Consider the following 20,774-nt stretch of genomic DNA (forward strand, 5'->3'; position numbering starts at 1 on the left):
TGGTGCTGACACCTTTTGCTAGGTGTTTGGCCGAGCTCCTATTTACTGTTGGCGTCTTCATGTTGTTCTACAAATAGAGAGGGCTTCAGCTTTAATACGTGAAGCCATCTCTAGGAATTCTTGTTTGTGCCTGTTAATTGTTTTTTTTAATACGGCCATGAGCTTTTAAAACGAACAAACGAAAACTAAATAATTCGAGACCACAAAATTAGTTTAAATCTTTTTCAGAAATTTTTTTTACTCACTATTTAGCAAAAAAATTCTTCAAATAAAATAAAAAAAAATATAATAACACAAATTATTGATGATATTATAATTAAAAACTAAAAAAAAGTTCGCCTATTTCTGTAAAAACATGTTTTTTTTTCAAAAACGTCTAATTCACTATATAGATATTTTGTAAACTTTAAAAAGTTCTTTATGTTTCAGATGAAAATTGCGATGCAGACGAGGTGTGTTCAAAAAATTAGGTGAAGGCTTCAAATTTCAAGGGCTACGTACATTCGACTTTCTATTATATTTTTTTTTATGTTGGTACACTCTTCTCGAAGATACATCTACGGGTTTAGCAATATATGTAGCATATTTGGTTTATTTGGGAGAGCTATAAATAAGACAAGTGTTTTGCGTGTTCGGAAAAAATGGATGGAGAAGTTGAATAAAATAAAATATTAGATGCGCAACTAAGTTCCCGCTGTTTGTCAACAGATGCCGCCAGTAGTGTGTGCTAATCGATTCTAACATAAACTAAACGTCATAAACCAAGTTTAGACATATGGTAAGCAAACTGCTTCGACACATTAGTGATTTTATTTTGGTATCATATACTTTTGGTTTTGTGATGTCTGATTTTGTGCCGAATAATCGTCATTTGCGGGAAGTGCTGATTTTCCTCTTTCATTCGAAAAAAATGGCGGCTGAGGCGCATCGAGAGCAACAAAAAGTTTATGAAGCTGCTGCTTTCAGTGAAACAACGTGCCGGGATTGGTTCCATCGCTTCAAAGACGGTGATTTTTATGTTGACGACCGTCCGCATGAAGGAATGCCAAAAACTTTCGAAGACGCTGAATTGGAGGCATTGCTCAATGAGGATCCGTGTCAAACGCAAGAAGAGCTTACTTCAGTATTAGGAGTTACCCACCAATCCATTTCCAAGCGATTGCATACTTTAGGAATGACTCAGAAACAGGGGACTTGGGTTTCTTATGAGTTAAAACCAAGAGATGTTGAACGTCGTTTTTTTCAACTGTGAACAACTGCACCAGGGGCAAAAAAGGAAGGGGTTTCTTCATCGCATCATGACGGGTGATGAAAAATTGATTCATTACAGTAATCCAAAAAAAATAAAGTTATGGAGACTTCCCGGTCATGCTTCTACGTCGTCGCCTCGGCGAAATATTCACGCTGCGAAGGTTATGCTATGTATTTGGTGGGACGAAGTTCGTGTTATTTATTATGAACTGTTAAAACCAAGCGAAACCATCACTGGGGATCGGTATCGACTTCAATTGATGCGATTGAGCCGAGCACTGTGCGAGAAGCGGCCGAAATACGCGGAGAGGCATGAGAAAGTGATTCTACAGCATGACAACGCTCGAACTCACGTTGCCAAACCGGTTAAAACCTCCCTGGAAACACTTAAATGGGAAATCCTGCCACAACCGCCATATTCTCTAGATATTGCGCCGTCCGATTATCACCTGTTCCGATCGATGGCACATGGTCTAGCTGACCAGCAGTTCCATTCATATGAAGATATCAAAAATGGCTTGACCCGCGGATAGCCTCAAAAGATGAACAGTTTACCGTGACGGTATACGAGATCTACCAGAAAGATGGGAAAAAGTAGTAGCCAGCGATGGGCAATACTTTCAATGATTCACTTGCAACCATTTTTTCAGAATAAAGTTGCATTTTCTAATAATATACAGCCTGTGTCAGAAAAAAGGAACCGCGATTATTCATGAAGTATAAAACAATATATTTAAAAAATCAATAAGCCGTGCAGTCTTCATTGTTGTCGAGTATAGCCTGGCATCTTCTTCATGCTTTGAAACAGCTTTTCTGCGTAGTTCGTCGACAAACAGGACTAGATTTTGCAAACGTGACGCACGAGTTGCTTTAAGTCATGGACTGGCCTGCCGGCAAGATGCGTTTTGATAGTTCCCTACACATTTTCAATGGGTGAGTCGTCTGGGCACTGGGAAGGCCAGTCCCTTACTGTGACCCCATTTTCTTGTATTGTTGTTTTTCTGAGAGCAGTGGTGGGCGGTAGGATATATTCGCCACCTTCAGTCGTCGTTCGATGGTGTTGATACATTTATTCCTTTTTTCCACATTTTTGTCGTCACTCGCTTCAAGCCACGCTCGGAAAAGTCATCTATATTTTTGTACACTTTATACCGCTGATTCCACATCACATCAAACTTTTTGATTTTTTAATCGTTTTTGCAGCCACTGCGTAAGATAATTTCGGCTCTTTCGAATGCGTGCACAAAATTACCGCCTCGAAAAGCTGCGCGTACTGCTCACTCATTTTAGTTTCTAACCTGACCATTTAAACACTAACCTGAGTTGGCACTGGCATCGTATCCCTTAAGTGGGACTATTATGCAGCAAAAAGCAGAACGAAATATATCTTGAAGTTACAAGAAAAAAAGCGGTTATTTTCTTCTGGAACAGACTGTAATTAATAAATAACTTATTGAAAGTATCGAATAAATTAAGAAATGAATTAAAATTATTAACAAAAACAGATTATTTCATTTGATACCAAATACGGAAATCAACTAGAGGTTAATTAAGAATTTCTAATTACTCAAATATATCAGAAAATCTCCATGTAAAGAGTGTGTTTGAGGTGGAGCACACTATAGTCCGCTTGCCGAGACGCTGGAGATTTGAGAAAGCGTTTTTACATGAAATGCACCTCAAGTTGCTGTCAAGCAAAACGGCTTGTGTGGATGGAAGAACGAATTCCCTAGAATGTCGTCAATTTTTAAATGGAACACTTATTTTTCGGCTCTTTATTTCATATTAATTTATACAACTACAAGAAGCTTTGGAGTGTAGTTCTGCAATACTGCAAGAAGCAGTGAGCGTTAGGCAGAGAAAAGCTATAATAAGAAAATAAGAATCGACAAATAATAATAATAATCTGCTCCGAATTTACATTAGCTCCTTAAAATAAAAATATCAAGGAGCCGTAACGCTACGATGAAAACATATTTTGCTCCAAAACTAGGCTTCCTTAAAAATGTCATTGTAACATTGAGTAGTTTGACTATATTTCAAAACATTTACTTATTATTTCAACAAACAGAAATGTTCCAACTGGCACGGAATAACGATCCTACCAGCTGTATCTAAAATTCTTAATCGCGTTATACTTTTCCGAGTTGTAGATGCACTTGATGCCACCATTGCAAAAAATCAAGCTGGCTTTCGTCGCAATCACTCATGTATCGATCACATCAGTACAATACGCATTATCATTGAACAATCTGCTCAGCCCAACGCTACGCTTTACATGTGTTCCATTAACTATGCTAAAGCCTGTGATGTGCTTAGGAGAGACGCAATATGGGCCGCACTGGAAACACGCGGTATCTCACAAAAGCTAACCAACATAATAAAAAGCTCATACAACGGAGCCACCAGGCGGGTACTCCACCCCGGACAGCTGAGTCAACCCTTTCAGACAGTTTCCGGTGTTAAGCAGGGTTGCGCTCTCTCTGCGATTTGGTTTATAGTCACTCTCCACATGATCTTTAAATGTTGTGATTTCGTCAACCGTGGTATACAATGGAAACTAAATGAGAAGTTTGGAAGCTTACATAGCTTACGCGGATGGCGTAGTTTTGTGGTTCGCCAACCACAACGAAATGCAAAGCATGTTAGATATCATTTGCACTGTTTTCCACAAATTTGGTCTAAAAATCAATATATAAAAATCGAAAACTATGCACTTAACACCCAAAATATGCAACTTTTCCATATCGATAACGACACCCTGGCTGATGTGGAGGAATACGAGTACCTAGGTGGCATCTTACGCCTGAATGGGGTACCTCGATGGAGTGAAAATAGTCTCCTAAGCAAGGCTAAGCGGGCTTATGTTTCTCTTTCGAGGGTATGGAAATCCCCCACAATTAATCAAACGACAAAATTGAAAATTGCTAAGGTTTGTGTAGAAACAGTCCTCTTTTATGATAGCGAGACGTCGTAGACAATAAAAACCATTATACCCAAGATACAATGTTTTGTCAATCGCTGCTTACGGAGAATAAGGAGCATTTTCTGGCCACGAACGATTTCAAATCAAAGGCTATGGGAAATCTCGAAACAAAAAAGCGTGGATAACGACACTTAGCGGAAAAATACAGGTGGATCGGGCACACGTTTAGAAAGAACGCAAACAATATTGCACATTCGGCCTTGGAATCCGACCGGTACAAGGAGCAGAGGGCGTCCAAAAACTACGTGGAGGCGTACAGTTAATAATGAAACATCCAACTCGTTTAGTTTTTTTTTTTGTTTTTTATAACTTACTTTATTTGCAATCTATCTACTATAAGACATTCAGCAAATTAGATCTTATAAGATAATGGCAGCGGTAGTTTTGCTTTTGTGCAAATCTACATAGAAATTACAAAAGTCTTCATAATAAAATGCACATTGTTCTTGGTTTCCTATAATTTTCATTTATGTGCTTAATATAATTTAACATTTCATCAAGTGTGTGGTTTGCCTGTAACAAATGCAACAAACAAACTTAGACTAAAAACAAAAGCGGAAAATATCTTTTTTCTGAGCTCAGTGCACGAAATTAAAAAGTTTTTATTGCGCGCCAAAGTAATTGGAAAATTTCATTATTTCCACTCTTTCTCGAAATCTACTCCTTCACTACTCCTTTCAGCATTCATTTTATTTTCATTGTTTTCATTTGTTCAGAGCGCCGAATAGACGTTCAATTACACTTGAAGGCAGACTTTTATGCCTAATTTCGCAAACAAATCCACAGATAAAGGGGAGAATCGGTTAAGTGGCGGTCGCTCCCGATAATCTGTTTTATATTCGCGCTGTGTCGTCAAAAACTCACAAAGCAAGACAAAAACGAAACAAAATTAAAAAGAATAAATAAATGTGCAACTCAAAAAACATGCTCCAGCTCCTTCCTTACGCACATCCTTACATATATTCAACAGCTTATCCACAAGTAAATAATTAGTTTTTTGTATTAACCTCATTATTACATACGTACATGCATATACATCCTTGTTCGGTGGCTTCGACTCGGCTGCAATTGACGGAGATCATTGTTCTTGCTATTATTTTATTTCCTTCAGTTGTATTTGTTATTATTGTTATGACTCCACTGCTGACAGCTGTAGTCTAAACGTTTTCCTTAATTCCTGCGCGCTTTTCCGCCTCTTCCGCCGCTTTTCCACTTCATTCATAATTAAGTTGTCTAATTTGTTTTGCTCGCGTCTTTGTTTTTACTGATTTCATTATTTGATTTTTTTCCTTTTTTGTAGCATTCTTTTGTTTCCTTTTCTTCGCCTCAACAAGAGGATGGAAATAAATATTTTAATGTTTGTTAGTTCTGTAGTCGAATGTGTCGTCGTTCTACGTTGTTATTTTTGTTATAATTCGCGTGAAGTCGTAGCTTCTTTTTCTTCTTCCTTTTCCTGTTTGTTTCTTTTTGGTTATTCTTGTTAGTGAGTCCTTTGAATCTTTTATGCTGCACATTTGAAAAAGTTGCCACAATTGTGGAGTTTAACGAGTTCCTCTTCTCGTTTTTTGTTTGTTTGTGTTGTTTTATGGAATCCTCGGTTAAGGGCTCAAGTGCTTAACTTTTTTCGTGGAAGAGGAGGTAATACTGAAATTTATTTCTGAGTAACTTTTCAACTAATTTATTATTATTTTTTATTGTTAATTTAGCTAATATTGTAGATTTGGGGAGAGAAAATTATGAAAAATAAATTTTTTTAAATATATGGGCATTTATAGCGGAAGGCCCACCGCAGACAAATTATTCAAAGTTAATTAATGAACATTTTCATAAGGAAATACTCATATTTAATGTAAACAAATTTAATGTATGTATACGTATATTTGAATGTAGTCATTTGACGAATGTTCTTATTCCTTAAATTTTGCTTTCGAAAATCTTGCTTAAAGGCTAGTACTAACTTCACTCCCGAGATATGTTTCTAGCAACTTTGATCACCAAAATGAGAAAACCCGTCAAATTTATGAGCATTGCCCAAGAAGCAATTGGCAAACTTTGGTAAGAAAAGTGTTTTAAACAAATTAGAATACATGTATATTCACACAAAAAAATATAAAGAAGAAGTGCTTGCACTCTTTGCGAAGTCGTTACGCTTAAAAATGCCATGCCATGTCGGAGTATTTGAACCCAGGCACTTCCCTCGCTAAATTCTAAATGATATTTACTCATTAAATAAGTGTGAACAAATGTTGCTGGCATCATGTTGAGCGGGGTTCTCACGGCGTGAACTGAGTACTCCTTTGCCGTGAGGTACATATGAAATTTCACGCGAATTTTACGGCATTTAATTTGTATGGATTTTGACAGCCATTTCACCGGAAACACGAACTTAGTATATATTATGCTTAAGGTCCAACGAGTAAAAAAGTGAGAATACAAATAACTGTAAGTTTTTGCTTAGCACTTTATTATATTTGGATGTCCCGTACGTCATTCGAAAGCAACATTTGCTATCACTGCTTCGAAAGTGCTTACAAAAAGCTTGTCTATTATTGAGCATAAACAAAGATTTTTTATACAATGAAACCAAAAGAAACCTTGATACATCAAAATAAGGGCATTTGTGATTTGGCACTTATATAAAGTAGGTTAAAAATTTGAAATTTGCTTTATATCAATAATCTATTTATGTGAATATACACTTTTAAAGGATTTAAATCCAGATGCGCAAAAAAGGCGGCGAAAAAAATTAAGGGAAATTGCAAACGGTCGCGAGAAAAGTTGAAAGAAGATCAAACTAAATGATAAACCAATAAATTAAAGAACAACGAAAGAATGCGAAACGCTAGGCAAAAATGGAAGCCGTTAGCCCAAAGAAATAATAAAATGATTGAAAAGAAAGAACCATATAGTGTGAGCGCATACGTAAGAGACAAAGTCAGGAAAATCTTGCAGAAATGCGATAGCAGGCAATGGCAAGCCTCCGAGTGTATTTCTGCTATGAAAAAGCTCTTCATCAAATTCATAATAAAATATAATAGGCGTATATATATGTTGGGTGTATATATATCGCACCCTAAATACAAAAGGGTCACAACTCAAAATTTTCCAAAACTGAGTTTTTTGCATAAATTAATTCAGAGTACACATTTCTAGCTGCTGCAAATATTTCGTTCACATAACTATCTTCTTTAACTGGAAAAATACAGTTATGTCTATTTTTATGTCAAGTGTGTTGCTTTTGCACGATCAACTAAAGAGAATTATTTTTAGTTGCGTTAATGGGCTCAAGAACAGCTGATTACTTTTATTGCACATAAAGAGTTTTATTTTGAGTTCTGCCTCTATAACTGTAAAAAGTGATAAATTTCGTGGTATATTATTTTGCATTGTGCCTCTTTAGTTGTAAAAAGTAAGTTCAATTAGGTTAGGAAACTTATAAAATTAAAACATTTTATCAGTTAAAAAGGCACAACTTAAGATAATATCACTAGTTAATGGAAAAAATTTCAGTTAAAGAGTTATAAATCAAAATTTTGTTTTATTTTCGCAAACATAATATAAAATTGAAAAAAATATACTAGAACCTTCTTCAATGTTGTATATTTTCATGATGGAACAATATTTTCTTTAAATATTAGAATAATTTTTACATAAAACGTTTTTCGTCTCTCCTGAAAATCTTAGTATTTTGAGTTGTGACCCTTTTGTATTTAGGGTCCGATATGTTACACATATATAATTTTTCGGGATATCGCCAAATACGGTTTGGGGTTAAAGAAAAAAAGTTAAAAATATGAAAATTTTCGGCTTACTACTGTGGGCAAAAAGTCAGGTGAATTTGGTTGTAAAATGAAAAATCTTTATTTATTCTTGTAAATCAATTTCATCCCCTTCAAAATAATCCCTCCCGATGAAATAAACTTATGCCAACGATATTTCCAATCCCCGAAACATGCCAAATAGTTCATTTCCGGTATAGCCATCAGCACCTTCTTCGATTCAGCTTTTATCTCCTCAATCGATTCGGAACGCGTTCCCCGGAGTGGTCTCTTGAGTTTTGGGAATAGCCAGAAGTCACACGGAGCCAAATCAGGCGAATACGGTGGTTGCGAAACGATATGCGTGGAATTTTTGGCGAAATGGTCACGAAGAACGAGTGCAGTGTGAGACGGTGCATTATCGTGATGCAAAAACCAAGAGTTGTTGGCCCATAATTCTGGTCTTTTTAGACGAATTGCTTCACGTAAACGACGCATAACGCTCAAATAATATTCCTTATTAACAGTTTGGCCAGGTGGAAGGAATTCATAGTGCACCACACCACGAAAATCGAAAAAAACTGTCATCATGACCTTTATTTTTGAACGACTTTGACGTGCTCTTTTCGGTCTGGCCTCGCTTTTAGCACGATATTCGCTTGATTGGTCGGTTGTTTCAGGGTCGTAAGCATAAATCCAAGTCTCATCTCCCGTAATGATGCATTTGAGCTTGTCCTGATAGTCTGAAAGTATTGTTTCACACACATCAACGCGACGACTTTTTTAAAAGAAATTGAGAGTTTTCGGTACCAAACGAGATTTGACTTTTCGTAGGCCCAAATGGTCTTTCAAAATGGTTTTCACAGATCCTTCTGATATTCCGATCATATCAGTAAGGTCTTTAACAGTCAACCGACGATATTTGAGCACTAACTCCTTCACTTTATTGACGTATTGGTCATCTGTTGACGTCGATGGTTGCCCGGAGCGCTCCAAGTCATCAACACGTTCTCGACCCTCTTTGAAGTCTTTGTACCACTTATAAACATTTTTCTGCGACATGGTCGAATCTCCAAATGCCTTCTGCAACATGCTAAACGTTTCCGCAGCCGAAATTTCATTCCGCAAACAAAATTTGATGGCACTTCTCCGCTCAATCAAATCAGACATTGTAAAAATCGAAAAATGCACCCTTGGTCGTTTGGTAAACACAAACGTAAATATATTACTGATAATGACATTCGCATGAAAGTTGGCCCAGATGTTATTAACAGTGCTGCCAACTCATGAAAAAAATAACTAGAGCGAAACTTTAATCTCGCGAAGTTTGACAAATAAATTTACCTTACTTTTTGCCCACAGTACATACGTATGCGTATTGTAAGAAAACGATTTGTGAATTTTTTGTATTCAATTCTTAAACTTAATATAAATATACATATCTCGCGATATGTTACATGAGGGTCTTGTGATTTCATTTGATGCACAGCTTCGATTGATTCTGGGACAACAATTGCTTTTGGTGGGCCTTCACGAAATCCTTCCTGCATTGTTCGACGGCCACGTTGGAACTCGTACTATCAGCGTTTCACAGCGGTCAAGTCTAGTGCTTCAACACCAAAAGTCGAAGTAAGTTGGCCAATACACTCCTGTCTCGATTGTCCTCGTCGAAAATCTTATATAATATAGGGTGATCAATCATGAGGTGCTTTTTTCAATAGTTAAAAAAAAACAAAAATGTAAATTATGTTCAAAACCTTTATTTATCATTTGAAAGGACATTCTTTGACATTTACTTTTTGAATATGACTTCATTCAAATGTTGGCCGCAACTACGCTTAAGGTGGTCCATTCTGAAGGTCCAATTTTCAATCACTCGTTCGAGCATTTCGTGAATAACACGCGTAATGTTGGCTTCCAGAGCTTCAATCGTAGCTGGTTTATCAGCCGTTGTTTTCTCTGGGTGTAAAGGTAGCTCTTGAACCTGTTCTGGTTGCTCTTCATCCCAAATACGGCAATTTTGCTTATTGACGTAACCATTGAGCCAGAAATGCGCCTCATCGCTGAACAAAATTTTGCTCGAAAACAGCGGATCTTCTTCAAACGCTGATTTTCATAATACAGTTGAACAATTTGTAGACGTTGTTGCGGTGTGAGTCTTTCCATGATGAAATGCCAAACGCTGTTCAACAAATCCACGATGACAGTTTGCCACAACTCGCGCGCGATCTGTAAAAAAAACGCAAATGAAAAAAACTCCTCTTAATTGATCACCCTATACATTATCGAACCGGAATTTTCTCGAGCTAAGTTTATGCTAAGATATACCAAACTCTTCAAAATCACAGCTCGTCACATATAGTGTTGAAAAGGCACAAAATATAAAAGCAACCCTCGTATTATCACCTGCACCCCATCCATATTTCATACGAACCAGTGTTTACTACCCCTTACTCTATCTGATTTTACTATCCCAGTAAGCGTAAATAAGCTTTCAGTTCACTTATAAAGTCGGAGTCAATCAACCGTAAATAATCATTATCTGCAAAAAAATAAACTAATGGGTCAATAGAATTAACAAATTTATGAATAGATGGCTTCAAAGCATATGGTTTTATTGGTTAAAATTTGTATTTACATTTCTAAATTATACAATTTCTCTTTGTTGTTTTGCCAAAGGGGTTTCTGAGAAGCTCAGTGTGTGTTTATTGGTAAAATTGCCATTTGCTTCCAAATAAAACTTTATCTGCAAATGAAGTGCAGCGAATGATTAAAAATGTATGTGCTCTTTTTAGCTCTTAAGTCATGATAGTTTCGCTGATGTGGAACCTTACTTTTTATACACATCTCGTGTATTCAACTAAAATTACTTTACCAGTTTAAGGAGTCATCTTGCAATCTTAAAATATTTCTCTCCATATATTTGGATCTGAAACTTAATCCTTACTACTCTTTTCAATTTTGTGCCCGCAACAGTAATTCTCAATTGTACCCACATTGCGCGTACGATTTACAACACTCAAAAGCTATTCATCACCATCATTTTGTCACGCATGCACCAATATGCGTTAATTTGTTTGTGAAAGAAAATATTTATACAAGGAAAATTAGATTTATACAAGAGAAAAAGTATTTATATTGTAAAACATCGGATTTATGTAATTCTCGCGGGATAGGTTTTTGGAAACTGAAAAAAGAGTATCATGCAAAAATGGGTGTTGGCATAAATCTATGAAAATTGATCCATTCGTCTAAACCTATTTCATCCTTTCAAGGTGATTCTCCTTCGATAAACTAAATAGTAATTGTGCTTAAATCGAAAATCAACTTTGTTTTCGTTATTATGCTTACGATTATTTAGTTTTCAATTCCCGAAAAAGTGGTAAAACCCGATTTCCGATTTGGAATCATTACCAATGGTTTGCGACAAATCTGTTATTTTGACTTGAAACTATATTTTCGGAAAACTTTTCTAAGTTTATTGCTCAGTCAGAAGTCACACGAAGCTAAATCAGGTGAATAAGCAAGCGCTGAGGTGTTGTCCAAATGGTCAGGAACAATAATTACGAAAATAATTCTGTCATAACCAAAAGTTGTTTCAGCATTCGTTGCATAAAGTTGCACACAAACCAATTAACAGTTAACAGTTTTTGCTGAAGGAGAGATTTCGTAATGTACCATACCGCGATTATTGAAGAAAATATGACTTAATATGAGTTTTATTTTTGGTAAAATTAGTAATCTTATTTACATTAATTCTGTCTTTAATGCTGCCCCACAGAAAATAATCTGAAGTTGTTTAAACCCTGTAATCTTGTTGATTAATGTGCTGTAGGGCATCATGAAATTATATTTCCTGGGAGTTTAACATAGATTGCAATAAATAGATTATTTTGTAGGCGGCGTGACATGTTGCAACGTTTTGTTGAACCAATATTTATCTCATATCAGCCATATCATCAGCAATGGCCAACAAATTTTCTTAATTGCACTTTCAGCTCTTCTCCAATGATTTCAATTACTTATAAATGGGAGTGATATTTTGAATTGAACAGCAGTGTTCATGTGTCTTGTACACAGCAAGCAGTAAAATACCCGCCAATATAGCCACAAACCCAATCAATTTAGTAAATTTAGTACTTCAGTCTCTTAATGCCGCCCGCACTGGTGATGTAAGTACAATCTCTTGGAAAGAGCAAGAGCAGAATGGCCTGGCCTTCAATTTTATTATTTAGGAAGGTTCGGGTCGCATGGGGGGATATTTCTAATAGAATACTTATTTGAATTGGCCAGTGGCTATACATTTCATATTTATGAAAGTGCAAGGCCCATATTGTTGGTTTTGGATACCTGCTATTCTATTGTAGTTGCTTAGAGAGATACTATTATATGAGACACACCCTATAAAAAGGCTCAATTGGCGAATAAATAGTTCTTGATGAGCAAGAGCCAAACCCTATAGTCCCTCCTCTAAGCCTTTCTACGGAAAGAGGCAACAACTAGAATGGCGAAAAAATCCGAGGAATGGGGTTTTGGAGTGCACAAAGTGTCATATCATACAAAAGGATATAAGCGCTTCACACTAAAAAGTGTAAGGTACGGAACTTGCTACTGAGGGCTCAGTAAGAGAAAGACTTCCTCTGATTTGTAAAAACGAAATTGAGAACGACTTGACTTCACTTGGTGTTTTTGATTGGCGGTGAGCCCAAAGAAGAATTGACTGACGCGATGTGTTAAAATCACCTAAAACTGCTTAGGTAGTTACTACTCTAATCATGAAGAAGGCCAAATACTCATCCAAATTGCTTTAGAAGTGTTATCCCAATCTCTTGTCTTAATAAAATCCTTCTCACAGAAGTACTCCAATTGCTATTGGGTGTATGTATCCCTGTGCTTCAGTTTTTTGAAATAAGTCTGCAAAGCACTAAAAGCAATTCGCCATTTTGTACCGCAATAAAATAGGAATTAGTAGGAAAGTAGGGCACAAGTGGCATAACTAATGCGCAGCACATCTCTAAACAAAATCGCCAAAGAATTAGATCTGCAGCTTAAAAGTATTTGTAATTCGCCTAATAGCTTGAAACAGCACGCGGCCCACAAGGCTTTCAATGCCCATAATTTTTCACTATGTGCAACAGCAGGTCCTGCCAGCAGCTTTTTGGCTCTTTGCAATGCCGCAGTGCTAAAGCACTAAAGTAAAAACGCTTTCGACTTTCATGGCGTCATAATAGCTTTTCATTATTGTTATTATGGTGCTTGTTTACTGCTTGTCGTACACCTCCTTTGACATGCGTACTTCCCCATCTACTTCCATTGCCTTCTTTTTCTCATTCCCGTATTATTATTACTATTATTATTGTTGTTGTTATTGCCATTTTCATTTATTTAAAAGATACTCAACACAAATCTCCGTTTCAACATTAACAAATACATAAAAAACTCCTTAAGGACACTGGCATGCTGTATTAAGGTCTTGAAGTGGAGGGAAAACGTTGAAAAATAAATCGCAAAATATTCAAATGAAGTCGCGATAAGCCGCTGGAAATCTGTGTGAAAAAGTAACGCAGCGGCATTTTTTAGCGCTGCGTTCTTCCTTACCAAACAGCAGTACCTTTTGTTACTGATGAAGATCCTTGCCTTGCTGCTGGGAATAATGGGGTGTGATTTGTTCACTTTAACGGCTGGTATGCGGCTGAAAAGACTGCTTTGGTGTTTTCTTTCCTTTGGCCTGTTTTTTTTCTTAAATAAAAAGGACACGAACACCTTGAGCTATTCTTCTTTGCCGACATGTCCTTTTGCCTTTTTTATTTTCGATGCAAAGTGCGAGTGCGAAATAAAGAAAATATTGTTTATTCTCCCCCTATACTTCTTGTCAGTTATTGTTGGTCTTGTGCGGTGATTTTGTTGCTTTTTTAAGCAATGCTTAAGCCAATAAATGCTATTTTACAAACTGTGAATCCTACTTGATCACTTTCAATGATGCTGAAGTGACTTTTTAATAGCGAATTATGTTTTCGCCTTCAGCGCGACTTTATTTTAATATTTAGCGCACTTTTCTTGTTTAAGAGTGTAACTTCTACTTGTATATATGCACATATGTGCGAGTATAAAGTAATAATGTGCTGAAAATAATTATAAGCTGAAAATAATTATAAGCATATTAAGCCCGTTGATTAATCCCGGTGGTTTCAATGGATAACTTGATGAAATGGATTTTCAATAAATAAATGTATTTATTTATTTACTTAGTCTTATGCAAAAATGGTTCACATACAGACTATTGACATTTCTCTGCTTAAACTAATAGAATTAATTTAACACTGAAATTATTCTTCCATAATTTAGAATTAGAAGTATTTTTCCAGATTGATGTATCTGATTCAAATTATTTGTTAAATTGTTGAAGAATATTATGAAATTGGACTTAGACGAAAATAAATCGAAGGCTAAAGAATTTGAGAAGGAATTTAGTTCTCTTAAGGTTCTCTAAATTGGAGTATTTATAGCATAAATACTGCTAACTTGTTTCAAGAAAAAGAGTTCATTACCCCGGAGACAGTGTTGAGGGATAAGCAAATTAACGCATTCTAGAAGTAAGTGGCAATGAATTATCCCATTAACAATATCAAAGACAAATGAGTTCGTCTGCAGTTTAATGATTTTAAGTTGATTAGCTGTCATGTGGAATTGGGTTCGTCAGAGATCGAAGGGCGAAGTCTTTTAATGCGGCAATCAGAATAAGGCCTCCAACGAAGACCGCGTATGTATAGTATATTTGGATCGAACTAGGGATGTATACAAGAGCTTCAGGGTATACTCAGAGCTAAAATGGCGAATGAAAGCTAACATAGCATAGGATTTGACAATGGTACAAAAAATGTGACTTAGGAATAAAAACTTTGAGTCAAAAATAACACCAGGAGACCTTATTCAAAGTAGAGAGACGAGAGCTGACAATAGAGTAGGAAGTGGAGAGAGTGGAATAACATTTTGAGATAGAAATGTGGAAGCCTTAACTTATATTAAGTTAAAAAAAATTTTTCTGCCACCACACCGTAACTTTATTAATATCAGTCTGGAGCTTAATCGTATCGGACGGACTACGAATGGTAGAATAGATTTCTAAATCGCCCGCTTATAAAAGATAATTAGACTATATACAGCATTCACAAATCTCATTAATAAAAAAAAAAAAACAAAGTGTATCGGGCCCTAAAATACTACACTGGAGAACACCAGACGAAGCTACAAAAAAATATGGGGAAATATTATCAACAACAATTCCACAGGTACGACGGCAGTTGTACGATTGTACCCAAGTTAAAAAAATCGATAGCTAGTTTCGCCGCCAAGTGTGAGTGACTATATAACTATGTCGGTACAGATAGCATGAATTGTGTAACTAAATTCTAAGTATTCTCTAAATTTATGTCTTTGTAAACTTTAAGAAATGTTACATTAATTGCATTAAAACGAAACAAGTAAATTATAAGTTTAATTTATTTTTAATTGAATTGTTTAGCATTAATATGTTTTGCAAAGTATATAAGAAATACTGCATATTTATATATATTAATTAAATGATAAAATGAATAAATAAACTTGCAAATGATTAAAGGCAGACATGCAAAACTTAGAAAAAACAGCAAAATTAGTGACTGTGAACCAACAGTCTACTTGTAGAAGCCATACTGCTCGTTAGAGGTTCAGCGCTTGACTGAAAAATACACCTTCTGTTTGGCTATGTATTAAAATAGTTTAGAAACAGTCGACAATTTTAAAATAGGCCTATAGTTAGCTATGCCATTCTTATTATCTTTTTTGAAAATAGGGTAACAAAGGTAACTTTCTAAGCATCAATAAACACACCCATTTCCAATGATCTGTTAAAAAGTAATAAGAGTGGATAAGCAAAGGCGGTACAATTTTTGAAAAAGACGGATTGTTTACTTAATGTGCTAAATACCATCCAGCACATCATCAAGCGCTAAAGAAAGAAATTCAAAATTATTCAATAATTATTTAACAAAACGCCAAAAAAGCTTGGGATTTAATTTAATCCCATATTCAAGCTTTCGAACACATTCACGCTGTAGGTTTTTACACAAATATTGAAACTCCTTATAGTAGTGGAGATATTTATGCCAGTAAAGTAAGAGGTTAGATGACCTGACCTCTTCATATAATTTGTTTCTTAAATTCTTTAGCGTCTTCAGCCTTATTGAACCAAGGAATACTATAATAATTTTTTCAATGATTAGCATATATTCAATACAAATTGCTAATATCTCATTTTTAAAAATTTCAAAACAATTTGGTGGGAATACTTACACGAGCTTGCATTTAATCAGAACACTAATTTAACGATGCTTCAAAATTCGTAACGCAACGCAATTGAAAACTGATCCTGGCTTCGGTAAAAAATCATTCTCAGCAATGAGGCTCATTCCTAGTTAAGTGGCTTCATAAAGAAATAAAATCTCTTTAGATCAATGAAAATACATACATAGATGGTTCTATACACCGAAAAAGTTACTATTTAAAATGGATTTTCATTCGGCAGTACCATCTGTCCTTATTTCTTGCAATATCAATCGATATCAAGCGCTGCTAATAAGCTTTTTGTGATCTAGGGTGGATGATATCGATCGCACAAGCATGCGGTTTCAACAGAATGACACCAATTGTCATACTGCACGGGAAGCATTAAATTTATTCGATGACAAGTTCGGAGATTTTGTCATCACGCATAGCGGCACCACTCATTGGTCACCCTAATCATGTAAATTAACGCCGTTTGTTATGCCAAATCTTTGGTCTTTGCAGACAAACCACAGAATATTGCATCCCTGAAAGCCAACATAACTCGCGTTCTTTGTGATATTTAGCCCTATTTAAACGAAAAATAATATATCTCGATTTCTCGCAGTCTGCAATAAAGTTTCTTACTACCGATTTCGGTTCATTGCTTTGAATTTCTTAGCCAGGATAGTTGCTTTCTACTTATGCCACGTTTCTCTTTTTTTCCTTTAGAATTAGTGGAGGTATATGATATTTATTGTTTCTCCCAAAGTCGAAGTTTTTCTTGTTTTGATCTGAAAGCATGATCAGATGGAGGTCCTTTCTCCAATAGTCAAACTGTCAGTACTGTCAAACTAAGTACATAATATTTTTCAGTAGTACTTGACATTTCATCATACAAAAACTTACTCCTCATCAACGTTTACAAATCGTTCAACTGTATTACGAACATCGACACTCTGTGAGAAGTGTTCATTGCGCGCTCAGGCCAACTTATAGTGTAAATTGGTGTTTACGGATGGCCGAATTACGGCGCAGTTGCGGCCAACATTTGAAAGGGATTATCTTTAAAATATAAATGTGATGAACGGTTCTACATATTGAAATTGCTGCTAGTAAAATTGGTCTTAAAATAAATGAAGATAAGACGAAATATAGGATGATGTCCAGACAAAATAAACCAACATCAGGAAAACTGAAATTTGGCGATTTTTCTTTTGCAATCGTTGAATCCTTTACCTATTTAGGCTTCAAACTGAGTAGAGACAATTCAATGAGCCTCACCATCGATGAGAGAGTTCTAGCAGCGAACAGATCGTATGCGTCGTTAACGAAACTCTTCAAATCAAAACTACTAAACAGGCAATGCAAATTGACTCTATATAAAACCATCTTTAGACCAGTATTATGCTATGCAGCTGAATCGTGGACGCTAATTGAAGCAGATAAAACAAAACTGCAAGCCTTCGAACGAAAAGTACTCAGAAGAATTTTCGAAACAATCAAAGATCACGGCGAGTGGCGGATAAGATGGAACGACGAGCTAGATAAACTGATAAAGGGCGAAAATGTTATACGTTTCATCAAAGCGCAGCGGTTAAGATGGCTGGGTCACATTATAAGAATGGACGGTACGAGGGCGCAGAAGAAAATCGTAGAAGAAAGAGCGTTCAACACTAGAGCAAGAGGAAGGCCGAGAACAAGATGGACCGATGAACTAGAGGACGACATCAAGAAACTTAGGATAACGAACTGGAAAAAAGTCGCAAGCGTTCGAGACGTATGGAGGTCCCACGTGCAGCAGGCCAAAGCTCACAAAGAGCTGTAGAGCCAAAAGGTGATGATGAACGGTTCTACACAAAAATAATAAGGATTGCCCAATCAAATTGTTGAATTCTATGCAGTACTTCAGCATTTTTTACTCTATCAGTCTAGGGCATTTTTAGAAGCGTTCAGAGCGTACACATATGTGAGAGGTTTTCAGTTCATATCTTCATGGCATGACATGATAACATTTAACAATTGCATTTTTAGGATTGGGGTACAATTTTCCCAAAATCACTTTCCCAAAAAAATTTTTTCCCAAATTTTTTTTTCCCAAAAAATAATTTTCCCAATGCCATTTTTCCCAAACTAAAAATTTCCCAATAAATTTTCCCATAAAATATTTTTTCCCAAATTTTTTTTTCCCAAAAAATAATTTTCCCAATGCCATTTTTCCCAAACTAAAAATTTCCCAATAAATTTTCCCATAAAATATTTTTTCCCAAATTTTTTTTCCCCAAAAAATAATTTTCCCAATGCCATTTTTCCCAAACTAAAAATTTCCCAATAAATTTTCCCATAAAATATTTTTCCCAAAATATCGTTCGTCTGTAAAATATCGCATATACATTTGCAATGAATGGGCGAGTACATTTTTTATTATTTGAAACAAGATTTCAGTTTATTTCTGAATTTGTATGTATACAATCACATGCGAATATAGTATCCTAGAGTTTTCAAGTATGTGACAATATCATTGTTATCAACATATTCGTGATATTTCGAAACAATGTTAAATATTCTCTGTTCATGTTTCAACCTCTTGGAATCTTTATTTTTCTTAACTTGCTGTCCTGATTGCAATTGTCGCATCATTATTTCTGTGTCCGATTGCTCTTTCTGCAACTCGGAAAGAAAAATGTAGAAGCTGGGGTGATCTTTCCCTATAACAACTTGAAGCCTGTTGTGCCATCCTTCGGATATATTATTCGTTCTCGCAGTTTGTTGAATGACTGCATCATATTGACACCACAAATCTGGAGCATAGCGAGGATGCACCTGTTTACGTCGGCCTTTTGCAGGTTTTCCTCGGACGTACGTAGCGTCAAAGTATTTTGAAATTGGTCGCATTTCCTCCGGTATTTCATTTTTTAAGGTTTCGAATTCTCGGGCGATGTTTTGATGTGGGACGAAAGCAAGGGCACATATCATATGAGTGGCTACTTTGACCGATCGATCTTCAGGATCGCAATACATTTTCTGAAGTCCTTCACTTTGGATATGGCGGTACATGTTTTGACAGAGGTGGAAAAAACAGCAGCGTGCCTTGTCTTCGCCCATTACGATTTTTACAGCATTGATGATAGCCAACTCAAAATCTGTCATCACTTTAATCGGAAGAGAAATATCGATACCTAGACGTTCTGCCTCTTGCAAAACAACCGAGAATACTTTTTCGTATACTTTCTGCTCTTTGTTTTCTAATAATGCGTAGACAAAAGGTAAACCAATAGTTTGTGGTTTTCCTCTTGAATCCGGTTGTGTAACTGCTCCGAGAATTGCGAAAACTTGGAAAAATATACTTGGCGCAGTTTTAAATGTTCCGTCGGCAAACCACAATATGCTCCTGAATAATTGCCTTAAATTTTCAGGCGTCGCGAACACGAGTATTCTCCCAAATTCTGAGTCTTCGTCATTTTCATAGGAGTCGTAAATTAGAAATTTATCTCCATTCAATGAATTTTGATAAAAGCCTGGAATATCCTGCAATTCTCTCAGCGTTCGCGGGTTCGAGGGAAAATCTTTTAATCTTTCACGACTAAGACTTTTTCGGGAATTAATTCTGTTTGGCATTTCCGCTAATACCGCTAAAAGAGAGAGTTATCATATTTTGTAATTATGAATCGAATGCAATTTCGTTTTTTTGTTTTTACCTGGTGAAACGTTTCGCAATTCAGTTCGTAATATTTGAGCTGGAGGAGCTTCAGGATTTTCTGTAGCTTTACGTTTGATCCTATTCATGACTCTTAACGCTTCGACTTCTTCGGGGTTTGGTGCATGAAGGATGTGTTTCGATTCATCAAGTCCCTTCAGAACTCTGATATTGTGTGGTCCTCCGTATGTTGTCACTCTAGCATTACACTCAGGTTTTCTTCGGCAATTCCAATACGCAGTTTCTCCTATTCTACCTGAGTGTTTGTAGTACAAATATCCGTTAATGTGCAAAAGAAATGATTTTTTGCATTCAATTAATTCCGCCATAATTAGAAATTTTGACTTTAGGCAGCAAATTTTGGCTCATGAAATTTTGACACGAAAAGAATGACGTGAAAAAACTTGTTTATATGAGTGAAGTTGGATACATTCGTTACCTTGTCTTTTTATCCGAATTGAAAAATGTATATTGAAAAACTTTTTCGAATCTTTTTCGATTACTTAAGTATAAGATTTTTGATTATTATATACACTCATATTGTCGGAATCGTCGAAAAATGTCAAATAGTAGAATAATAAAAATTAATTTCAGTAGTATTTGTTCGGGAAAGCTATCTATTGGAAAAAAGTTATTTTGGGAAAACATGCATTCGGGAAAAAACAATAAAGCGGGAAAAAATATTTTTGGGGAAAAAAATATTGGGAAATTTTTTTTTTGGGAAAAAAAATTTTGGGAACAAATTTTTTTGGGAAATTTATTTTGGGAAAAATGACCCCCC

At 35.8% G+C, this 20,774-nt stretch overlaps 1 protein-coding gene across 1 annotated transcript; it reads right to left on the minus strand.

Annotated features, from left to right (window-relative positions):
- Positions 1 to 18,600: 18,600 nt before the first annotated feature.
- Positions 18,601 to 20,548, minus strand: LOC129239472 (uncharacterized). Its single transcript, XM_054874978.1, has 2 exons — positions 19,995 to 20,548; positions 18,601 to 19,928 (listed from the first exon to the last, which is right to left on the minus strand). The coding sequence occupies exons 1-2, from the start codon at positions 20,320 to 20,322 to the stop codon at positions 18,769 to 18,771; spliced, it is 1,488 nt and encodes a 495-aa protein (XP_054730953.1). The 5' UTR covers positions 20,323 to 20,548; the 3' UTR covers positions 18,601 to 18,768.
- Between the last annotated feature and the right edge of the window lie 226 nt (positions 20,549 to 20,774).

The sequence above is a fragment of the Anastrepha obliqua genome, chromosome 2, assembly GCF_027943255.1.
Source record: "Anastrepha obliqua isolate idAnaObli1 chromosome 2, idAnaObli1_1.0, whole genome shotgun sequence".
NCBI classification, from domain to species: domain Eukaryota; kingdom Metazoa; phylum Arthropoda; class Insecta; order Diptera; family Tephritidae; genus Anastrepha; species Anastrepha obliqua.